At 43.2% G+C, this 22,971-nt stretch overlaps 1 protein-coding gene across 1 annotated transcript in view; it reads left to right on the top strand.

Annotated features, from left to right (window-relative positions):
* FRMD7 (FERM domain containing 7) overlaps positions 1-22,971 on the top strand; it is a 41,884-nt gene that overhangs the window by 9,916 nt on the left and 8,997 nt on the right. The window contains exons 2-8 of the mRNA XM_047081822.1: positions 3,556-3,660; positions 4,473-4,515; positions 7,361-7,394; positions 10,368-10,465; positions 18,723-18,837; positions 19,253-19,400; positions 22,330-22,425. Coding sequence (XP_046937778.1) covers positions 3,556-3,660; positions 4,473-4,515; positions 7,361-7,394; positions 10,368-10,465; positions 18,723-18,837; positions 19,253-19,400; positions 22,330-22,425 — 639 coding nt within the window. The remainder of the gene's footprint in view (positions 1-3,555; positions 3,661-4,472; positions 4,516-7,360; positions 7,395-10,367; positions 10,466-18,722; positions 18,838-19,252; positions 19,401-22,329; positions 22,426-22,971) is intronic.

The following is a 22,971-nucleotide window of genomic DNA, read 5'->3' as shown; positions in this document are numbered from 1 at the left end:
TATCTTTTCACTCCTCCAAAACTTAACTACTAACAGTCTGCTTACTGTTGACCGGAAGCCTTACCAATAACACAATCAATTAATACACATTTTGTGTGTTCTCTGTATTCTATACTGTATTCTTACAATAAAGTACGCTAGAAAAAAGAAAATGTTATTAAGAAAATCGTAAGAAAGATAAAATACATTTGTAGTGCTACACTGCAGTATTGTACTGTATTTAACAAAACAAATCCATATACAAGTGTACCCATGCACTTCAAACCTGTGTTGCCCCAGGGTCAACTGTATACACATATATATGCTTTCAAGTATTTATTTTTGAGAGAGAGAGAGAGAGAGTTTGCACACATGCGTGCATGTCAGGGAGGGACACAGATAGAGGGGGCAGAGAGAGAATCCCAAGCAGCCTCCACGCTCGGCATGGAGCCCAGTGCGGGATTTGATCTCACAACCGGGAGATCATAACCTGAGCCAAAATCAAGAGTCAGACGCTTAACCTACTAAGCCACCCACGAGCCCCTATATAAAAAGTTTTCTTTTTTTTTAATTTTTTTTAATGTTTATTCATTTTTGAGACAGAGAGAGACAGAGCATGAATGGGGGAGGGGCAGAGAGAGAGGGAGACACAGAATCAGAAGCAGGCTCCAGGCTCTGAGCCATCAGCCCAGAGCCTGACGCGGGGCTCAAACTCACGAACCGCGACATCGTGACCTGAGGTGAAGTCGGACGCTCAACCGACTGAGCCACCCAGGTGCCCCTAAAAAGTTTTCTTTTTAAGATAAACGCTGTTCTACTGTAATCCAAGGGGGAGGGTAAAACAGGATTCAGGATTGTAGTTCCAATTCCTTGAGGGGGGGACCGGTAGTAAAGAATTTAGATCCACTACAGAGCTTGATCAGAACGTTGAAGTGTCAGTTTAAACACAAACATGGAATGGAAAAGAGAATCAAAAGTCCAGAAAAGAAACAGAAAAGTCCAGAAAAGAGAAAATAGAAAAGTTGTATAGAAAGAGATATTATGAGAGAAATAATCGTAACCTAAAAATTGAGGAATTGGATTATCATGGTTGAAAAACATTAAAGCCTGCATGTTGAGACAGAACCAAGCCCTTACCTCTTATGCAACACGTTCCACAAGGCTGGCCAATTTTGAGGTACATTATGGAGGGCTGAAGGGGAAATGCCTCTCCGGAAATGGGGGTGGAGAGCCCGAGCCACGTGAGCGCCTGACCTCCAAAGGCATAAATGCCAAAGGCTTTTAGAGCCAATTGGCAACATGTGTGGGGATGGAAGACTCAGTAGATTACTCTTATAAACACGGTATGGGATCTTACGGAGGAAAGCAAAAAGGAAGCCTTGATCGGAATCCTTACAAGAATGGCTATATATTTATTCTTTGTGACTGCAGAAATATTTAAATACACAAACACATGGAATGTGGCAGCCTTGATGTGGAGGATTAAATACTCTGGTGGAAAAAAAGAATCAAAAATGAGGAGGAGAAAGGAAAATCTTGAGTTTCCTAAGTTGTTTGCGAAGAAACCAGAGCCTATGACAGAATTTGGTCCTCATGACTGAAATGTTTCTTTGGTGTCGGAAAAAGTATTGCTGTCATATCTCTCTTTAGAAATTCTTCTTTTTTCTTTCTCATAATAAAAATCCCGTGGCAGCTCCTTGTCTGGAGGGCTTTAAAAATAGGAGCGATCTCATCTGTCTGGAATGGTCTGTGTCAGCACTTGCCCTAGGCAAGGTTGCCACATAGGCAAAAACTCCCCCTTCCCTCCTCCCTTCCAGACGTCCCCCTCCTCCACTGCGCCCCAATGCCCTTCATGCCCTTGCACCCCCCACTCTGTGTGGGCTGACCCCCTCTTCCCAGACCGCAGCTCCAATGTGACCTCCCACATAAAATCAAACCCCCTCTCCCTCAAGCTTTCTCCAGGTGCTGGGGATGCAGTAGGTTTTACCCCTTGCGGCCTATTTGCATTTTAAAATAGGACCCTGGCTGACCCACATGAATCTCGAGCTGGTGGTGGAGCTTTGGACAGTGTAACTAAGTAGAGAGAAGTCCAGGGGAGAGGGGAGCGTTTGGGGTCGCTGGGGGGAGGGGGTGGGGTAGGTCGCCTTCCTGGAAGCTATTAAATCCCAGATGTGGGCCCCTGCTCCGCGTGGCACTGCCTTGAGGGAGAGGGTAGGGGGTGGGAGGAGGGTGGCTGGGCTCTCTGACCTCTCAAGGTTGCCGTAAATTCTACGGGTCGGTGATTTCCAACTACATTTCCCCTCACCCGGCTTCCTTTGCAGCGGCATAGGCACCACGTGACTTGGCTTTAACTAGAGGTTTTCAGCAGCATTTCTTTGCGCCTATCATCCAGGGCCCAATTTTCCCATCACGGCCCTCCCTGCAACGGCTCCGGGACATTTTCAGAGAGATCTTCAAAGCTCCTGTTCTCAGAGAAGCCCAGGAAAGGGGCTGTTTTGTGTTCACCGTGTACGTGGGCTTTATGAAGAAAAACAAAAACAAAACCGTGTGGCCCTATGTGAACGAGTTATGCTGGACCCAGATTTGGTGGGAAAAGCAGCAAAGTGAAGTCTACTCAAGGAGCTCCTATGAGTAATTTGGCCAATTTCATGTCAGAGCGACAAACATTCAAGAGTCCCTACTAGGTGCCAGGCTTTGAGTTAGACGTGGTGGGTAACAAGAAAAATAAAGCAAGGTCCCTGCTATGAAGGTATTCAGTCTAATGGGAAAGACAGACATCCGGGTTCAAAGTGCACGCTGGAGGTAAGAGAGGGTGTTTGGGAGCACGGAGGTTGCCCTTGGCTCACCCTGTGGCTGATAGGTATCCGGGAAAGCTCTCCAGGGAAGATGGCATCTGAGCTGAGTAGGAGTGAGCCAAACCAAAGAAGGGTGGGAAGGGCGGTCTGTGGAGAAGGAATGACAGGGGAGCAGAAGCCGGAGCCATGAAACTACTTGATGTGTGCGGGGAACTGCGAGCAGGCTGCGATTATTAGAAAGGAAAATGCCAGCGAGGGGGAGGGGCAAGCGAAGAGGCTGGAGGGGCAGGCGGGGCCACGTGAGCTTGAGCCAAAGTGGGCCCAGCCTCCTGAGCGAAGACTAGAGACTTTATCCTGAGGGGAGCCACAGAAGGATTTTAAGCAGGTCAGATTTGCATCTTGATTAAACTATCTGTCAATTTGGGGGGAAATCATTCAAATTGCCTGTGGGATGAATTGATTAAAGAATTCCATTGAAGGGGTAGATTTGCAGATCTCGCCATAGTTAAGTGCAAGGCTCTCTTTTTCCAAGAGGATTTGTCATTAGTCTGAGGCTTTTTAAGCGGTGGGGGGGGGGGGAGGGGGCCCTAAAACAATCTACAGGTAGAGGCATGTATTTATCTGTGAAACATCGTCTTTTGAGAGGATGCAAGCAAGACCTCTAAACCGTGCTTACCCGAAAGTGCTTTAAGAGTTGGGCTGCCCCCACCCTTTCTCCCACACTGCAGTAACACTATCAGGTCAGGAATGCAAACTGCTATGATCTCTCTGTTTTGTTTAGCAAAAGTCATCCGGGAAGGCGCTGTTTAACCTGAGTTGCAGCCACCTCAATCTTGCTGAAAAGGAATATTTTGGATTAGAATTCTGTAGCCATTCTGGAAATAATGTAAGTTGCTTTCATTATAGGGTTCTTTGTGTCTAGGATTGCTTCTAAAATGCAGTTTGCAGCCAGGTATGGAGCGCTCAAACCTGACTGAAAAATGAAAAAGCATTTAAACCCTTGCAAAATGACCAGCTTTAACAACTATTGTCCCTCCTCCCTCTTTGTCTATTTAAAGTCGCCTCAGTTTACCAAATAGACTTTTCTACCCTACGCTCCTCTTTTGTCACCCTGGGAACAGCAATCTGTGCTTTATCTGTTCTGATTTTCCCTGAGGCTGGACATCAGCCTCCAGAATGAAGGCTCCTAACCTTACCAATGAGTAGGGGACTCTTCTTTCCCCTCTCTCAAGCCCCAACATTCTGGATGTTCTTCCTGCCGTGTCCTGCCTTGGCAATTCCGTTATCCAGCACCAGCACCTTCCCAGAAAGGCTCGTTATATCTACTAAGCTGGCATTTGGAGGCTTTAGGATTCAAATGCAGAGCCAAATGCCTTCATTAGTCTTTGTAGCCACTAACGAGCCTTGTATGTGACACCTTTGTCATCCTACTTAGGCAGGGGAGCAGTGATTCAAATGTCAACAACGAAGAGTTTATAGATCAACAGTGTTCACTGTCATTGGGTAAATACGAGGGGGCTGATTGAGTATGGTCGAGGTACGTCATCTCTGACACCACTGTTTCTAACTGTCGTTAGAAGGGATCTCAGTAGTCTTGGTATTTGTTTATTTCGTGTTGACTTTTGTCCATCACCAAAAAAAAAAAAAAGCTGCACTCAATGCCATGTTCTACCAACTTTTTCATTAATGTTATCACAGGTCTGGTTGGAGATACTGAAGCCCATTACAAAGCAAGTAAAAAGTAAGTATGGAAAATCACTTAAGGGATGTAATTCCCAGTGACAGCTTGAAAATATTTCAGCAACACCACACTATTCCTCACCAAATATAAGGGAGAAAAGGGCTTCGATGTATTATTTTAATCCTTTGTATATCCAGTGAATTTAGCAATTAAAAAAATCGTTTTAATTTTGCCCAAGAGGAAAAAAACTCATGCTCCTGGATCTATGCTGGTAATTACAGCACTCTGTGGACTGGCTCGGACTCCAGCACTGCAAATCTTTGAGCATCCTTCATGTTCTCGGGGAAGGAAAAATTTCCTCTGCCCTTCAAGGTCCTTCTAGCCAGACTAAGAATCAAATGGACAGGAGACAGATGAACAAGAGAAATTCAAATTTAATCTCATACGTATGGGGAATCCACACAGGCATGGAAATTCCAAAGACAGGTGAAATGAGGTAAATGTGTCCTCCAGAACTAAGGAGAAGGGGGCAGGGTGTGGGACCTCAGAGGGAAGGAATGCACTTCACAGGAGGAAGAAAAAGTAAATGTTTGGTAAACAAATGTTTGCTGGGCCACTCAGACACAATGGGACATAGAGGACTTTGATCAAAAGGCCTAGCGAAGTTCCTCCCTGTCTGCCACACCTAGTTCATGTTATAACGGAGTTATCTCAGGTGATAGCTCTCTTCCTGGTACAGGCTCTTCCTTTCCAGTGTAAATTTAGCCAGTTGAGGGGGAGGTAAAAAGCATTTCCTGAATTGACTGGGTTTTGATTGCTTCTAAGTCAAAATAATCCTAATGCCTAAGTGCCCATTTTAGGGCAGGCTGACCTTGGTTCTTATGTCAGTCTGCACTGCCATTTACCTTCTACCCGAAGCTGTTTTAGTTTTATCCAATGTCACAGACACTGTCCATTTGTTTCATTTCATATTTGAGTGCCTAGTATGTATGGAATTTTCCCTCCACCCGGATTTCACCACCTAGTTAGTGTGGTGCTTAAATTTCAGTGTGTGTCAGGATCACTTGTTCAAATGCAGATTCCTGGGCCTCATTCCCGGGTTGGGGGGGGTGGCGGGAGCAGCAGCTTGTATTTTAAACAAATTCCACAGGTGGTTCTGATGCAGGCAGATTTCAGTCAACACTCTGAGAAATGCTTTTATTTTTAAGTGTGTTTATTTTGAGAGAGAGAGAGACAGAGAGAGCGCGCGTGCGCGTGCGCAAGAGCCGGGGGAGGGGCAGAGACAGAGGGAGAGAGAGAGAATCCCAAGCAGGCTCCACACTGTCAGTCAGCACAGAGCCCGATGCAGGGCTCACTCCCACCAACCATGATGAGATCATGACCTGAGCCGAAATCAAGAATTGGATACTTAACTGACTGAGCCACCCAGGCGCCCAAGACACGCTGTTTTACAGCGTCTCTTCCCTCGCGTGCTCTCTGGGTTGGGGCTTCCGCAGTTCCATCTGTTCCCACCACATTATAATCCCGTGTCACCTTATTCCAACAGCTTCCTAACTGATTCCCCTGATCCATCATGTACACTACTCCAAAGGTAACTATTGAAAATACAAAGCTGACCACATCACGCCCCGGCTGAAAATGCTTCCACGGCTCCTCATTGCCCTTAGAATAAAGCCCAAACTCGTTAGCAGGATCCGCAAAGCACAGACAATGCCTGCCTTTCTAGCTTTACCTCTGCCATCGACCCCCTTCATACTCCTACCTTTCCTGCCTGTGACAAAATTCACTTCAGGCGTAGGGTTCTCAGATAAAAGATGTCCACCTAAATTGGAACTTCAGGTAAACAAAGAATAATTTCTTTGTATAAGTATTTCCCGTGTGATCATGGTTTATCTAAAATTCAAATTGAACTGGGAGCCCTCTTTTCTCCCTCTTCTGCTTCCCCAGTACTCAACACTGACATTAGTCTGTGCTGCTGCCCATCCTCCCAGACTATGAGTACTTCATTGTCTTTTCATTCCCAGCACCTGCCTGCTGCAACGCTTGGCCTATAATAGGCACTCCACAAATATTTGCTTTTGATGCAAAGAGTTTCTTTTTTTTTTTTCAAATGCAAGTAGGGGTGAAGACAAGTAATGTGTTTTCTCTTTTTTAAGTTTATTTATTTTGAGAGAGAGAAAGAGAGAGGGCACATGCACATGAGTTGGGGAGGGGCAGAGAGAAAGGGAGAGAGCGAATCCTCAGCACAGAGCCCGATGCCGGGCTCGAACCCATGAATCATGAGACCATGACCTGAGCCGAAGTTGGACGCTTAACTGACTGAGTCACTCAGGCACCCCAGATGTGTTTTCTTAATGTCGATTTTAAGCAACAAAGAGGCACCACTCCATACATACACTCACCTCTAGTTCCTTTTATGAGAACCTTGAGTCAGATGATAAATACCTGCTTCTAAAGCTGGGCCTTTCTCTCAGCCAGGAGCGCAGAATCCCAAAGAGGCAAGTGGTATATATATTTTCTAACTGGGACGCATCATAGAGGACACAGTAGGGCCCAGAAAGAGGCACATGTTTACAAAAAGAAACTCAAAGGGAGAGAGGGTAGAAAGAGGGACAGGGAAACTTTCCCGATTGCTATCCACATAAAGACACCATCCAGAAATAGCACCATCCTAGAAATGTGGAAAATTGAAATTTAAAAGAAAAGTCTGAGGGAAGCAGTGATGGGGAGAAGAGGGGCGAGGAGAGAGGGAAGTGTGTGTGTGTGTGTGTGTGTGTGTGTGTGTGTGTGTGTGTGTAAATACCTGTAACTGTTGTGATGGATATTTAAATAAAACTTATGGAGATAATTATGTTTTAAGATCCTAAGGAGGTTGTTTTCAAATTTATGGTGAAATTTTTCCCAGTGGACCCCGGACATCTTCGAGAAGAGCTTACAAGGTAGAGTACTTACCTGTGGGCCGGCTGCATGATGTTACCTAAGACTCATTATTCTCCATTTATCAGGGGATGGGCTTCTAAGCCTTCTTTGGCAAGCTTGGCTCTCAGTCACTCTCTGGGAGACGGTGAGGAGCTGAGGAGAAGGAGGGCCTGGCTGGTCCCCAAAGTGTTAGTCTTCCAAAGGGTGGGGATTTCAGGGAGGAGGGGTGGCTTTCTAGCATGGCAGCCAGCCTGGGTGCCCATGTGGGGGTTCTGCCTTTAGCTGCTACAACAACAGGACTGCTTGCCTTCATCGCATCTGTGTTCCAGCTGGAAGGCAGCTTGACGGCACGAATATACCAGCTATGAAAACCTGCGGGTGTGTGTATGCATCCTATGGGTAGAAAGTGATGACGACACATACTTATAAAACATTGAAAGAGTAAAAAAATAAAAAGTCTAAAAAATGATTTTAATAAATTACAATATATAATGGAAATCATTGATAATTATTACAATTCTTTAATAATTATAAATTATTCATAATTTTATGTAATTTTAACAGTCATTTATAATTACACATTATTCATAATGTGAGACAAAATCTTTTATGTGTATAAAAATAAAATTTACAAGTATAAAACGTTTAAAAAATCTATTTAAAAAATTTTTTTATTTAAGTTATTTTTTAAGTTTATATCCAAGTTAGTTAGCATCTAGTGCAACAATGATTTCAGGAGTAGATTCCTTAGTGCCCCTTATCCATTTAGCCCAACCCCCTCCCACAACCCCTCCAGTAACCCTCTGTTTGTTCTCCATATTTAAGTCTCTTATGTTTTTGTCCCCCTCCCTGTTTTTATGTTATTTTTGCTTCCCTTCCCTTAAGTTCATCTGTTTCGTATCTTAAAAGTCCTCATATGAGTGAAGTCATATGATATTTGTCTTTCTCTGACTGACTGATTTCGCTTAAAAAGTCTATTTATACTTAGATACAATACCCTTCAAAATGACAATGTAAACCTACTTCAAAAATGCATTGTCAACATAATGCTCCCCCAAACCCTACTGTGCTTGCCAGGCTCTAGAATCTTACCCTAGCATGGATATTTGAGATAATCTGGCCCAGTTCTCCTAGTTTACAGAGGAGAAAACAGGTCCTGGGAGCTTTGAGTGATTTGGCCGAGTTTTCCCCCACCTCCCACACCTCCCAACACAGCTCAAGGCCAGTTCTTCTTCACCCCTTTTGTACAGGAGGACTTGTATGCTGCGGGGTCTCTGCAGACGTCACTTTTCACAAGTCTGTCACTCCCTCACACCTTCTCTCTTCCATATTTGTGAGTTGTAGCCCACTTTCCCAGATAACCTGATATCTTGGTATCTATATCAGTTTGCATTTGCTAACCCATTTCAGTTGAGTCTCACACTGTGACCAATTTTAATGGAGATAAACTCCTCCACCCTCCAAAAGAGAAAGAATGAGAAAATCAATGTGATGATAAATGATTCATCAGCTGTTCAGAGCGAGGATTTGGTATTTGTAGCAGGCAGCTGCCCTCTTAGTAGCAAGGAACGTGTCAAATGACAAGAAGTTTCCTTTTCCTTCTTGCTAGGAGCAAAAAGAAATTCACTTTCCCTTCAGCGATTGAGGCTTATTAATTCTCATTTACATCTCTATTTGAGAGCAGGCAATGGCAAATGTTAGACTTCCTTTATTTTTTCTGGTGGGCCATTTAAGATACTTCACTATAGTTAAATTCACAAGGATGCCTTGTTTGGGGCCAATCCATGAGTTTCTGAGAGTGGTATGCAAATATAAATTTTCTAATTGAATCATTTCTAGCCCATTAGGGGAGCTCATAATTTGAAGTATTACAATGATGAATGCGTTTATAAATTGAATAATCACCTACTAATTTTACCTGCTTGTTCTAATCTAGATTTTTATCTATCCCCTGCAATTAATTTTGATTTACCACATTGCCTTCAAGGCTTAATTGATTTAAATAAAGAAGTCCAGATAAAACTTTATTTAGAAAGTTACACCTTACATTGGGAAATGCCCACAGTACATACTCAATATGTTTTTCAGTGTATAAAATCAAATATTGGAACCAAATTTGGACCATGGAAGAAAGCAGTCAATGATAGAATCTTCTTTTTACACATCTTTTCAAAACTTGATTCTCCTTTGGTAACAGCTTAAAAGCGTGGGACCAAATGCTATCTCTTTGGCAGAACTCTGGACACCAATCTGTACTTTATGGGTCCCTGATGAGCATGTCGGTGGGAAAAAAAGAGCACACTGGGTTCATTCCTTTCAGAACGTAGGAATTTCCTACGTGCTCTGTGCAAAGTGCTGGGCTGGTCTCTGATGATACAGAGAAGGAAGGTAGTCCGAGCAAAGCATGACCTCAAGTCCTCGATTTCTGAAACACAATATTTTGGATAGGAGGAGGCATAAATTCTGTGGGCGACCTGACTTCTGGCGAGTTTCACTATCTTTGGGCAAAATGACCTTGCCCAAATCACCTAACCTCTGCCTTTCTGTAATTGTAAAATGGGGTGATCATTCCTGCCCTCCCAATCTAAGTTGTTTTGATAGTGAGTGCTCTGATAGCATTTAGTAAACAGAGCCTCCCCAGTGGGCTTGTTCTTGCTGAATCTCCCTTTGTCTCTGGCTGGCTATGTGGCTTTGCTACGTGGCAGAAACCACTGGAGGATGATTGGCCAACTCCCTCAAGTTGGCGGGAGGATTTAGCTGGGGTGATTCCTAATGGCTGTGAGGCCTGCCAAAATGCTGGATCAGCCGAGTTGTGGTCTGGTACTGGTTTGGGGCCGAAGCAAAGCCTATGCATTACTCACCATCCCCAAAAGGCATCTTGCTGACTGGGGGCGCCGTCTCTTTCTTGAAACATCTGGGATCTGGGAGAAGGGAAATGCTTCTTTCTTGTTCTTGTTTCTTAAGAGATTTTCTTCCCCCCCAACTTCTTCCAGGTATCTTTTTACTCTTCAAATAAAGAAGGATTTGGCTCTAGGAAGGCTTCCATGCAGTGACAACTCTACAGCGTTGATGGTATCTCACATCCTACAATGTAAGTAGCAAATGTCGGTTTCGGCGCCTATCGACCGGATAGGGAACCGAGCAAAGGAGCCGAGCACGCCCAGCGTGTCCATCCTGTGTTAGGACTTACAGAGGAGAGGAAGGCTGGATAAGATATATGTAGAATCAGCATGGTCCAGGAGAAAGAGGCTAGTCATTGTAGTCATTCAGCTTTGGATTCCAATCCAGTCTCTACTACGACCTAGCTGTTGTCGTCCCCTCACTTGTCTGTGCCTGAGTTTCCGAGTCTTTATAATAGTGACGAGAATACATTCTCACAAGATGGCTATATAGATTAAGAGTAAATGCTGATTTTTTTTTTTTCTATCATGGCGTAACCTCCAGCCCCCCTACCCTCCCCACCCCCCTACCCCCGCCTGGGGCTTGCTGTCCAGGAGCGGGTTTGGACTAATCTGTCCAGACATGGGTTTTGCCAGGCAGGCTCCACTCTCTGTGCTTGCCCCAGGATACATTTCTGGTACGTGCTTTCTGCAGCACATTGTCATGTTTGATGGGATTTTTGTGTTGCTCTTTATCATGAGTCTGGAGAACAAAGCACAGAGTACAGCAGGTGGAAAGAGGCTAAAAGGGAAAAAGGCCCCAGGCATCTATTAGAGCTCCCATTTGCTAGCAGCCAAGTAGTGGGACTAGGCTGAATAATGAAGGCAGGGAAAAGGAGACCAGGGGAACAGTGGGAGCCAGCTTGGGAGGGGGGAAAGCTGGGCAGGCCAGGCTTCTCCTGCAGCCCTGAGGGTGGGTGGGGTCGAGGCAACTGGAGACTGTATTTCTTCTTATATGGCCAGTGGACTTTCTTTCTCTTCTAGAGAAGCCTTCCAAGAATAGGCTGTTCTTTACCACTTTTGCAGAATCATGACATTGTATTCTGTCTTGTTTCTCGACTTCATTTTTGACCTGTATCCCTTGACCTTCCTGACAGTCCCGAGCTGGTAGATTTCTGATTTCACTGGGAACTCCAGAATGAAGTGCTTCGATAGGGGCAGTGTCTAAATCAGTGTTTACCAAGGGACTGCTGACTGGGGCAGGTGACCACAGCCCCAGGATCTCAGGAAAGCACTGGGCAGTGAGAGCAGTAGTAATCAGGAAGGGCTTCTGGAGGAGGTGGCTTTTGTGCTGGTCTTTAAAGGGACACATAGGACTCGGATAGGCAGTGATAGGCAGAGAAGACAGCATAAAAAAGAAAATTGTTCTGGGCCAAGAAGTCATATATACAGAGATGTAGCTCAAGTACAGCTCACACATAGGGTGTGTCGAGGAGGGGTGGCTGAAAACTACATGTCATATTGATGGGCTTTGAATGTTTGGCTTGGTGGGCACCAGGTAAGGCGGATAGATGAACCAATGTTGGAAGACTTCTCCTTTTTCGTTATCAGCCTGTGAATGACTGGGGCCCCCACATGACTGTTGGGGAGCCCAATTGCATCCTGGGTACTTTAGCATTATGGATTTGGGCATTCCCTAGTGGCCATTTCAGGCATAGCACAGAGGACTTCAGCTTTTCCAGAGGATATTTTGTCAATACAAGTTCTTTCCATAGAGAAAAAGCTAACGTTTCGATGAGTCAGCTCCGCACAATCCATAGGTTGGACTATTTCACTGGATGCTAAGGCAGCGTGTAGAACATCACAAGACTGCTCGTTCATTTGCTCATTTATTCATTTATTCATTCATTCCATATTTATGTTCTAGGCATTCAACAATCTCCACATTCTGACTTCTCATCTGCTTAAGTCTCTCCCACACATCCCTTTTGTGAACGCTTTTAGTAACTCTTCTTTGTCATTCATTCCAGAAACACTTACTGAGTACCTACCCCATGCCAGGTACTATTATAGGCATGGGGAACACGGCAGTGAACTAAACAGACACAAACCCTTGCTCTTGTGGAGCTCACATTTTGGCAGTGGAGGGCAATCAGACAATAACCAAAATAAGGAAATATATAATGTATTAGAAGGAGATAAGTGCATTGGAGAAAATAAAGTATGGAAGGCAGCTGGGGAATTCTGGGGGTGGGTACTGAATTTTTCAGTAAGGTAGTCAAGTTAGACTTCACTGTGAACATGACAGTTGAACAAAGACATGGAGGAGGTAAGAGAGCAAGCCTTGCAGAAATCTGGTGGAAGGGTGTTCCAGGCAGAGAGAACATCCTGTGCAAAGGGCCTGAGGGGGGAGTGTGCCAGGGGTGTTGAAGAAATGTTAAGCAGGCTTTGTGGCTGGATGGAACTGAGGGAGAAGGGGAGAGAGTAATCGTGGAGGGTCTTAAAAGCATATTAAAGACATAGAAGATTACTCTAAATGAGATGGCAAGCCATTGAAGCGTTTTAAGCAGAGCAGTGAAATGATCTGAATTAGGATTTAACAGGACCATGTTGGCTTCCGGGGTGAAAAGAGACCCTGTGAGGGAATGGGAGAAGTAGGGAGACCAGAGAAGAGGCTATTACAGTAGAGAGAGATGGTGGTACTTTGGGCCAGCCTGGTAACAGGGGTGTTCTCATAACATTTGCTACCTTCTTTTACTGATGATATTTACTCATTTGTATGTTGTAGGTCTCTTCCTAGATTTTCATAGTCTTGCATGGAATGAAAAACCAGCAGTCTTTGTGTTCTTGTGTTTTCCAAGGGTCAACATAGGCTCTTGTGCTTAATAGATGGAAAGATTGGTGTGTGTGTGTGTGTGTGTGTGTGTTTAAAAACAGCTCTATTGAGGTATAATTTACTTATCATAAAATGCACCCTTTTCCAGGCTACAACTCAACAATATTTAGTAAATTTACAAAGTTATGCAACCATTACCTCAATCCAGTTTTAGAACATTCCCATCACGCAAGAGACCTCTCGTGCCCATTTGCAGTCACTCCCTGTCCCCATGCTCAGCCCCAGCAACTACTAACTTACTTTCTGTTTCTATAGATTTGCCCTTTCTAGACATTTCAGTCAGAATGATAAAATATGTGGTCGTTTACATCTGGCTTTGTTTCACTCAACATAATATTTTTGAAATTTGTGCAAGTTCTAGGATGAATCGCAGCAGTTTGTTCTTTTCTTTTGCTGAGTAGTATTCCATTTTGTGGACATACCACATTTTGTTTAATTTGTGAGAGAGCAGGCAGGGGGAGAATCTCAAGCAGGCTCCACACTCGGCACAGAGCCCAACGCAGGGTTCCATCTCACAACCCTGGGATCATGAACTGAGCCAAAATCAAGAGTCAGGGGCGCCTGGGTGGCTCAGTCGGTTAAGTGGCCGACTTCGGCTCAGGTCATGATCTTGCGGTCCGTGAGTTCGAGCCCCGCGTCGGGCTCTGTGCTGACAGCTCAGAGCCTGGAGCCTGTATCAGATTCTGTATCTCCCTCTCTCTGACCCTCCCCCGTTCATGCTCTGTCTCTCCCTGTCTCAAAAATAAATAAAACGTTAAAAAAAAAATAAAAAAAAAAACAAAACAAAACAAAAAGCAAAATCAAGAGTCAGATGCTTAACTGACTGAGCCACCCAGGCACCCCAACATTTTGTTTATCTATGTACTTGATTGTGGACATTTGGATTGTTTCCAGTTTAGCTCATATAAATAATGTTATGAACATTCATGTACAATTTTTGTTTGGACATATTCTCATATCTCTTGAATAGATTTCTAGAAGGGTAATTACCTCATCTTGAGGTAAATATATGTTTAAAATTTTAAGAAGCTGCTGAACTGTTTTCCATTTTATTTATTCTTATTTATTCTTATTATTCTTGTGGCCATTCTAGTGGGTATGAAGAGCTATCTTGTTGCAATTATAATTAGCATGTTCCTAGTGACTAATGATGTGGAACACCTTCTCCTTTGCTTATTAACAATTCCTATGTTTTTGTTGGTAAAATGCCTTTCAAATCTTTGGCCCATTTTGAAATGGATTGTTGTCTTCCTACTGAATATATATACATTGGTTTTTTTTAGTAATGTCTAAATGGGGCTCAAACTCAGACCCCAAGATCAAGAGTCACACACTGATCTGACTCAGCCAGCCAGGTGCCCCAGATTTCTATGTATTCTGATTAAAAATCATTTATGAGATATGTAACTGAAAAATTTCCCCCCAACTTGGTGCATTGACTTTTTTTTTCATCTGGTTTTTGGAGTGGAACAGTTTTTAATTTTGGCAGAATTCCCTTTCTCAGTATGTTTTAGCGAATCATGCTTTTGATGTTGTATCTAAAAACTCTTTGTGTAACCTAAGGTCACAGACATTTTCTCCTACGTTTTCTTCTAGAACTTTTAGAGGTTTGCCTCTTAGATTTAGTTATATGACCCATTTTGAGTTGTTGTTTTGTATGCTTGTATGGTATATGTTGTGAAGTAGGGATCTGACTTCATTTTTTTTGTGTGTGTAGATGTCCATTTTCCCTATTTGTTGAAAAAAACTATCATTTCCCTATTGAATTGTCTTATCTTTTTAAAAACCTATTGACCATTAATGTAAGGGTTTACTTCTAGATTCTTAACTATGTTCCATTGATCTATATGTCCTTATGCCATTATTACACTATCTTATTTATTGTAGCTTTGTATTAAGTTTTGAAATAGAGAAATGTATATCCTCCAACTTTGTTCTTTTTCAAAATAGTTTTGCTTATTTTACATCCTGTGCATTTCCATGTAAATTTTAAGATCATCTATCAATTTCTACAAAAAATTGTGGTGGGAATTTAATTGAATTTATAAATCAATTTTGGCAGAATTACCATCTTAACAAATTGACTTTTATAATGCATGAACATGAAATGTCTCTCCATTTATATAGATCTGTTAAAAATTTCTCTTAGCAATGTTTTATAATCTTCAGTATACAAGCCTTCTACATCTTTGGGTAAAATTTATTCCTAAGCATTTTGGGTTTTTAGATGCTATAAATGGAATTTCCTTGGTTTCATTTTTGGATTGTTCATTACTAGTATATGCGAATACAAGTGTTTTTTGTACATTGATCCATTTTTCTACGTTGATGAACTCCTATATTACTTCTAGAGTTTTTCGTGGATTCCCTAGGATTTTCTACACACCTGACCACATTGACTACAAGTAAAGACAAATTTTTTAATGTTTATTTATTTAAGAGAGAGAGAGAGAGAGCGCGCGCACATGAGTGGAGGAGGGGCAGAGAGAGAGGCAGAGAGAGAATCCCAAGCAGGCTCTGCACTGTCAGCACAGAGTCCAATGCAGAGCTTGAACTCATGACCCAGAGGTCATGACCTGAGCCGAAATCAAGAGTCAGACACCTAACCGACTGAGCCACCAGGCGCCCCAGTAAAGACAATTTTATCTCTTATTTTTCAGTGCAAATTGTTTATATTTTTTCTTGTTGCTTCATTGCACTGACTAGAACCACCAGTACAATGTTGGATATATAACTGGCAAGAACAGATGTCCTTGTCTTGTTTCTGGTCATAGGGAAAAGCATTCAGTTTCTCATCATTTAGTATGATTATGATGCTAGCTATTGGTTTTTCATAGATAACTTTTATCAGGTCGAAGAAGCTGCCTTCTATTCCTTGTTTGTTGAACTTTTTAAAATCATGAAATGGTGTTGGGTTTTGCCCAGAGCTTTGCTGCATCTTCTGAAATGATAAATGTTTTTTTTGTCCTTTATTCTATTGACATAGTATATTATATTAATTAATCTTCATATGTTGAACTGATCTTGCAATCCTGGGATACATCCCACTGGGTCATGATGAGTAATCATTTTCATATGTTGCCAGATTCAGTTTACTAGTATTTTGTTGAGGATTTTTGCCTCTGTATTCATGAGGTATATTGGTCTGTAGTTTTCTTATGATGGCTTTGTCCATCACAGTTTTGGTATCAGAGTAATACTGGCCTCATAGAATGGGTTGGTAAGTATTATATCTTCTATTTTCTGGAAAAGTTTGTGAAGAATTGGTCTTTATATCTTCTTTGAATATTTGATAGAATTAATCAGTGAAGTCATATGGGCCTGATTCTGTTTTAAAGAGATTTGTACAGTTATCAATTTTGGCAAAAAATAAATAAAAGAGCCATTTATTTGGTCTTTTTTTTTTTCTTAAGAAAGCTTGTTATATGAGGATTTTCACTATAATGTGACTTTTAAAAAACATACACCTAGGGGCGCCTGGGTGGCGCAGTCGGTTAAGCGTCCGACTTCAGCCAGGTCACGATCTCGCAGTCCGTGAGTTCGAGCCCCGCGTCAGGCTCTGGGCTGATGGCTCGGAGCCTGGAGCCTGTTTCCGATTCTGTGTCTTCCTCTCTCTCTGCCCCTCCCCCGTTCATGCTCTGTCTCTCTCTGTCCCAAAAATAAATAAACGTTAAAAAAAAAAAATTAAAAAAAAAAAAAAACATACACCTATATCTCAATGAGCATGTCACCTGTCTAAAATGTAATAGAAAGTCAAGAGACACCTGGGTGGCTCAATTGGTTAAACATAAAACTCTTAATTTCGGCTCACGTCACGATCTCACGATTGGTGGGTTCGAGCCCCGTGTCTGGCTCCTTGACAATGCGGAGCCTGCTTGGGATTCTCCCTCTCCCTCTGTCTCTGACCCTCCCCCTCAAAATAAATAAATAAACTTTAAAAATTAAGAAACAAAAGAAAATCAAGAGAAAAGGCAAAATAAGTTTCCAGCACTCAAAATCAGTGTCCCGTGTCCATGTATTTTAGTCAATAGGCAAGCACCACAGGATTCCATGGAGAATCCATTTACTCTTCCAATTCATAAAACGCTAAGAGGTTTGGATATCTAGGTTCCCACTTAGAAGTCATAGTTACAACCAAGTGGAGACCTCTTCAAGGGAAGTCGGTGACCAGGAAGTGATTCATATCAATCTGACAGAGAGGGAGAGGTGTAAAAATGATAAAGAAGACACGGTAATTCAAAAATCAAAACATTTCCAATCCATTAACTGTAGGGGCAGATAATCCTGTACACCTCAATGACCTTTGTAGGCATTGTGCTGACAGATGTTTAAAACAATAAACTGGAGACATCTAGAAAAGAGTAGATTATGATCAGGGGTAAACTGCCAGTAATTTGGAAAAGCCAGAATAATTTCCAGAATGATTCATTTCCTAGGGATTCCAGATAGCTAGGGTTTTACTCACTTCCCAGTGTACAGAGTGATGAATGGCTGTGACTGGCTGGCATTGTACTTGGCATTTATATGCTCCTTTTTGGATAATGTACGATCAAGGTAGAGCGAGGTTAGGGGCCTGTATTACTTTGCTAGGGTTGCTATAGCAAAATACCAGAGACTCGGTGGTTTAAATGACAGAAATGTATTTTCTCACACTTCTGGAGACTAGGAATCCAAGGCTGAAGTGTGGACAGCTTTGGTTTCTTCTGAGTCTTCTCTGCTTGGATTGCAGATTGTTGTCCTCTGGATGTATCCTCACCTGGTCTTTCTTCCGTGCACTTGCATTCCTGGTATCTGTGTGTTCGAATTTCCTCTTCTTACAAGGACACTAGTCAGATTGGATTAGGGCCCACCCTGCTGACTCATTTTATTTTTTTTGTTTTATTTTATTTTTAAATGTTTTTATTTATTTTTGAGACAGAGAGATACAGAGCATGAGCAAGGGAGGGGCAGAGAGAGAGGGAGACACAGAACCCGAAGCAGGCTCCAGGCTCTGAGCCGTCAGCACAGAGCCTGACGCGGGGCTTGAACTCACGGACTGTGAGATCATGACCTGAGCTGAAGTCAGACGCTCAACCAACTGAGCCACCCAGGTGCCCCCTTGCTGACTCATTTCAATTTAATCCCCTCTTTGTAGGTCCTATCTCTAAATACAGTCACAGTGTGAGGTACTGGTGTTTAGAACTTCCACATATGAATTTGAGAGTGTTTGTGGGGCACACACAACTCAAACCGTAACAGGAACTGATGAGAAGAAGAAGAGATCACAAACAGAATGTGGAAGAAGAAACTAATGAAATACTCACCTGTGATCCTGGAGCCTTGAAGACCTACACCGTGTCTGTGATTTACTATACTCAGACTTCATAGCAAGCCACTGCTTCTGATTTGAGAAAGACCCAGTCCATTCCACCGTGAACTAAAATATAAAGATACATAAATCATGGGGTGTGGGGCCTAGGGCTATACTGGCTGCAAAGAAGGGGCTGTTTGGGGCAGCTCAGAGCATCTGCCAGGTGCTCCACTGCTTAACTCCTCAATGCTAATGTGAAAAATGTCACTTTTCTGTCGTGCAGCAGAACTGGGAGACTTTCATGAAGAAACAGATAAGAAACATCTGGCACAAACCCGATACTTACCGAACCAAGACTGTTTAGAGAGCAAGATCATGCACTTTCATCAGAAGCACGTGTAAGTACTTCATCTGGCACCTGCTTCTGCTAGTGGGCATGCTGACGCTGGGGACAGGCTCTTAAAAGCAAGTCCTAGGGCGCCTGTGGGGCTCAGTCGGTTAAGCATCCGACTTTGGCTCAGGTCCTGATCTCACGGTTTGTGGGTTCGAGCCCCGCGTCAAGCTCTGTGCTGACAGCTCGGAGCCTGAAGCCTGTTTCGGGTTCTGTGTCTCCCCGTCTCCCTGCCCCTCCCCTGCTTGTGCTCTCTCTCTCTCTCTCAAAAGTAAATAAACATGAAAAAAAAAAAAAAAAGCAAGTCCTTAAGTCAGAGAAGCTTCGAGCTCGAGAAAACACTGAGCTCCTCTTGGAGCCCTTAGGGTGGAGGTGTCATTCTTGCCGCATTTATTAGGCTCGTAAATTCTTTCCCTTTGCAGCGGCAGGAGCCCGGCTGAATCGGACATTCTGCTACTGGATATAGCAAGGAAGCTGGATATGTACGGCATCAGGCCTCACCCCGCCAGTGATGGTGAAGGGATGCAGATCCACCTGGCTGTTGCTCACATGGGAGTAGTGGTGTTACGGGTACCAACTCTTTCCTTGAAAGTCCTGAGGCTTTGGGGGTTACGTTGGCACAAGCGTGGGTGTCCATTCCTGAGGTGACCTCACCTCTCAGTATTACCACCCGTCAGAAAGGGAGGGGACACTTGCCAGTGTCTTGGGTAAGTCTTCTCCCCTTGATGTGCTTTGCCCCCATTTATGGTCTGTAACTGACTGTTTTGACTCACAGGAACTCACACATTATGGATTTGGGCATCTTAAAAGCTTAGGCTGTGATACGGAGTGCACTCACCTTATCCGGATGCACCAGAAACAACCAAAGGGTCCAAAATGTGGTGTTCTCATTCAGTTACTGGTTTCACTGGAGATGCCCACCGTCGGCTGCTAGGCAATTAGAGCCCAGTGTGCCAGCAGTTGCTTCTGTTTACTGGTTCATTATTTTCCCAGGACGTTGTTTTTCAGGTTAGAAACCAACTCAGGCCTCTCTGGTCCTCTATCATCATGAATCCTCACTCCAAGGAACCTGACCAGTCCATTAAGTCTCCTCACATGTGTGAACATTCAATGAATTTAGATACAGGTTAAGGTTCAAGAGCACTTGCCTCACCTTCCAAAATGATAGGCAGAAGGGTGGCTGGGTAGCTCAGTCAATTAAGCATCTGACTATGGATTTCATCTCGTGGTTTATGAGTTTGAGCCCCGCGTCCGGCTCTGCGCTGACAGCACAGAGCCTGCTTGGGATTTTCTCTCTCCTTCTCTCTCTGCTCCTCCCTTGCTCATGCTCTCTCTCTGTGTCTCCTTTCAAAAATAAACAAGCATTAAAAAGATGATAGGCAGATAGCTGGGCAGGTTTGGGAATAAATCACTTGTGAGAGAGGAAGGGATGAGCTCAGGCCCAGTGATCTCCAGGACCAAATTAGAGTACTGAAGTAAGTCACAAAGAGTCAGGTACAGACTCAGCTAAAAGAATCTTGGCCTTCTCATTTTTCTGGTTGTAAGCTTTGGGGCACGAGAATCACACTCGTGGGCAAAAGACCCAATGGGTCACAGGCATGCCTGTTTACCCACTCCACTCTAAGCCCCGATCCTCGCCATTTCCTCCTGCATGGGAAAAAATGGGGGAGGGCAGAGGAGCAAAGCCATCATGTTAGTTGTGACCTCCTCCAGTGTGAATACTTCTGTGGACAGTGTGAAACGGTGTAGCTGGTCTATTTTGTCCTACCCCAAATCCAGTCAAAGAATACTTGTGTACTGAGTACTTCCTACGTGTTCTTCATTCATTGTATTATTATTTTCTTTTTTAAACAAAACCAGCTTTACTGAGATATAATTTGCATGCCATACAATTCATCTGTTTTAATTGTTCAATTCAATGGGTTTGAGTATTTTTACCGAGTTGGGCAGCAATCTATTCATTCAGTCTTCTGTCAGTATAGTTATCGTACATCCACCCTATGCCAGACGCTAGAGGTACAGAGGTGAGCAGGAATTATCCTGACTTCATGGACCTTGCATTCTAATAGGGGGAAGACCGACAATGAAACAAGTAATTTTATTTGTTATTATTTTTTAAGTTTATTTGTTTTTGACATGAGCATGAGCATGAGCAGGGGAGGAGCAGAGAGAGAGGGAGAGAGAGAGAATCCCAAGTGTGGGGATTGATTCATGAATCGTCAGATCATGACCCCAGCCAAAACCAAGAGTCAGCTGCTTAACTGGCTGAGCCACCCAAACACCCCTAAACAAATAATTTTAAACAGATACAGTGTACTTGTGCTTGAAGAAGTGTGGGATGCTATGATAACACATGGGAAAGGACTTGACCATTTAAGCTAAGACCTGAGGAAGTTGTCCAGATCGAAGTGAGGGCTGGCGGGTGAGGGATGGGGTTCCAGACAAAGGGCACACAGACAAAGGCCCCGAGAAGGGTAAAGGATGACATAATCAAGAAACTAACGTTAAGCGTGACCTGTGGCTCCTATAATTAAGATACTCACAATTTATTTTGAGAGACCAGAGCAATAGTGATCAATAGCAGCCAGTAAGTAAGCAAAACCTAACTTATCATATTTATTTGAAGTTGTGCAAGTATACACAACAAACTAATAAATGTGGTTATCTATAGAGAATGGATAGATAGGTACAGAGGGACAGAGATGGGAGTGATGGTGATAGGAGCAAGGTTTCTCAATGTCTGTATTTCTGTATACCTTTGATTTTTGGAGCATGTGGGCAAACAAATACCAGCTAACCGACAGATCAGCCAACCAACCAACCAACTAACCAACTAAAAGACCTAAATGGTTTGGGAAGTCCACTATAGCCAAGGGAGTTAAGAGGAGTTAGAAATGGGTGTAGGCTGTCATAGTTATACAGAACGCTTTAGCGCGGGTGCTACCAGACTGGCAAGAAAGCTTGGCTATGGGGAAAGCAATTCTAGGTAAGGAGAATGAGGAGCCCTCTCTCTGGGAGGGAAGGTACAGAGTTGGATGGAAGACTGTTTTCTAGGATCAGTGGGATAGAAGGCTGAATATTCAATATAGTGGAGGCAGGAAAACCCAGCCAAAAGTGTTTAGACTTGATGATGCACGTAGTGAGGAGCTATCGAAGGTGTTTGAGTAAATGGAGTGGCAGTTGAATGTGAAAACGTAGGAAGGGGCGAGATTAGAGAAGCTATTGCAGTAATCCTTTTCTACTGTGATCTCCCCATCCTGGCTGGAAACCTTTCCCAGGTGTACCCCTTCTTGCTGGCATTTCAGAACGGCCCTGTGTCCCACCTGGAATGCCTTCTGCGGCCCATAGCCTCTGCCTAGTACAGCAGGATCAGTATGTGCAAGAGATAGATCAAGGATGGTCCAATGCACAGAAGTGCATTTTCTAGCAGGTTCTCATTGTCTTCCAAACCAGCTTTTGCTGACATTCACCTTGAAGTCTGCCATGTGTTTCATTATAGGGAAATACAAAGATCAATACTTTCAACTGGGCTAAAATCCGCAAGTTGAGTTTTAAGAGAAAGCATTTTCTCATCAAACTTCATTCCAACATTTTGGTAAGTAGCTTTATAATAAATTCTTCTACTTTTGGTTCACTTGGGATTTCTTGGTTGTTTCAGCAAATTGTTTGAATGTGGGTGGTGAAAGCTGGCTGGCCCTGAGGGGTGATGTACTCCCTCTTTTGCCTCTACATAAATAAACCAGAGCGTTAGTCATATTTCTACTCAAGGCAGAACACCAAGAAATCCTATTGACAGTTCAGAACGAATAAAGTAGTAGGAAAATGGGGTGGCTGGAATGAAAGACAAGTCTCCTTAAAAAAACATTTTTTTTCCAGGGATTTGAGAAGCCAAATGGAAGTGAACAGATCTAGGACTATGGACATATTTATTTGATGTTATCTGCCCCATTTTATAAAGTATTTTCATGCCTCTTCATTAAACAAAAAATAACTGAACACCTACTACATGCCAAATAATTGAACACCTATTTGCCAAAGCAAGACGTAGGGAGCTTTGGGTGTAGATTAAGCAAAAGAAGGAATTGCCGGTCAAGGCCGCATTGTTCGGGGTGAGACAGCGATGCTACAAAGGATGTCCTTT

Source organism: Lynx rufus, unplaced genomic scaffold, assembly GCF_022079265.1.
Source record: "Lynx rufus isolate CCGP_SWC_20201006 ecotype Redwood Valley unplaced genomic scaffold, mLynRuf1.p SCAF_19, whole genome shotgun sequence".
Classification (NCBI taxonomy): domain Eukaryota; kingdom Metazoa; phylum Chordata; class Mammalia; order Carnivora; family Felidae; genus Lynx; species Lynx rufus.
Note: the sequence above shows the minus strand (reverse complement) of the source record. Positions and strands in the feature narration are given on the sequence as shown.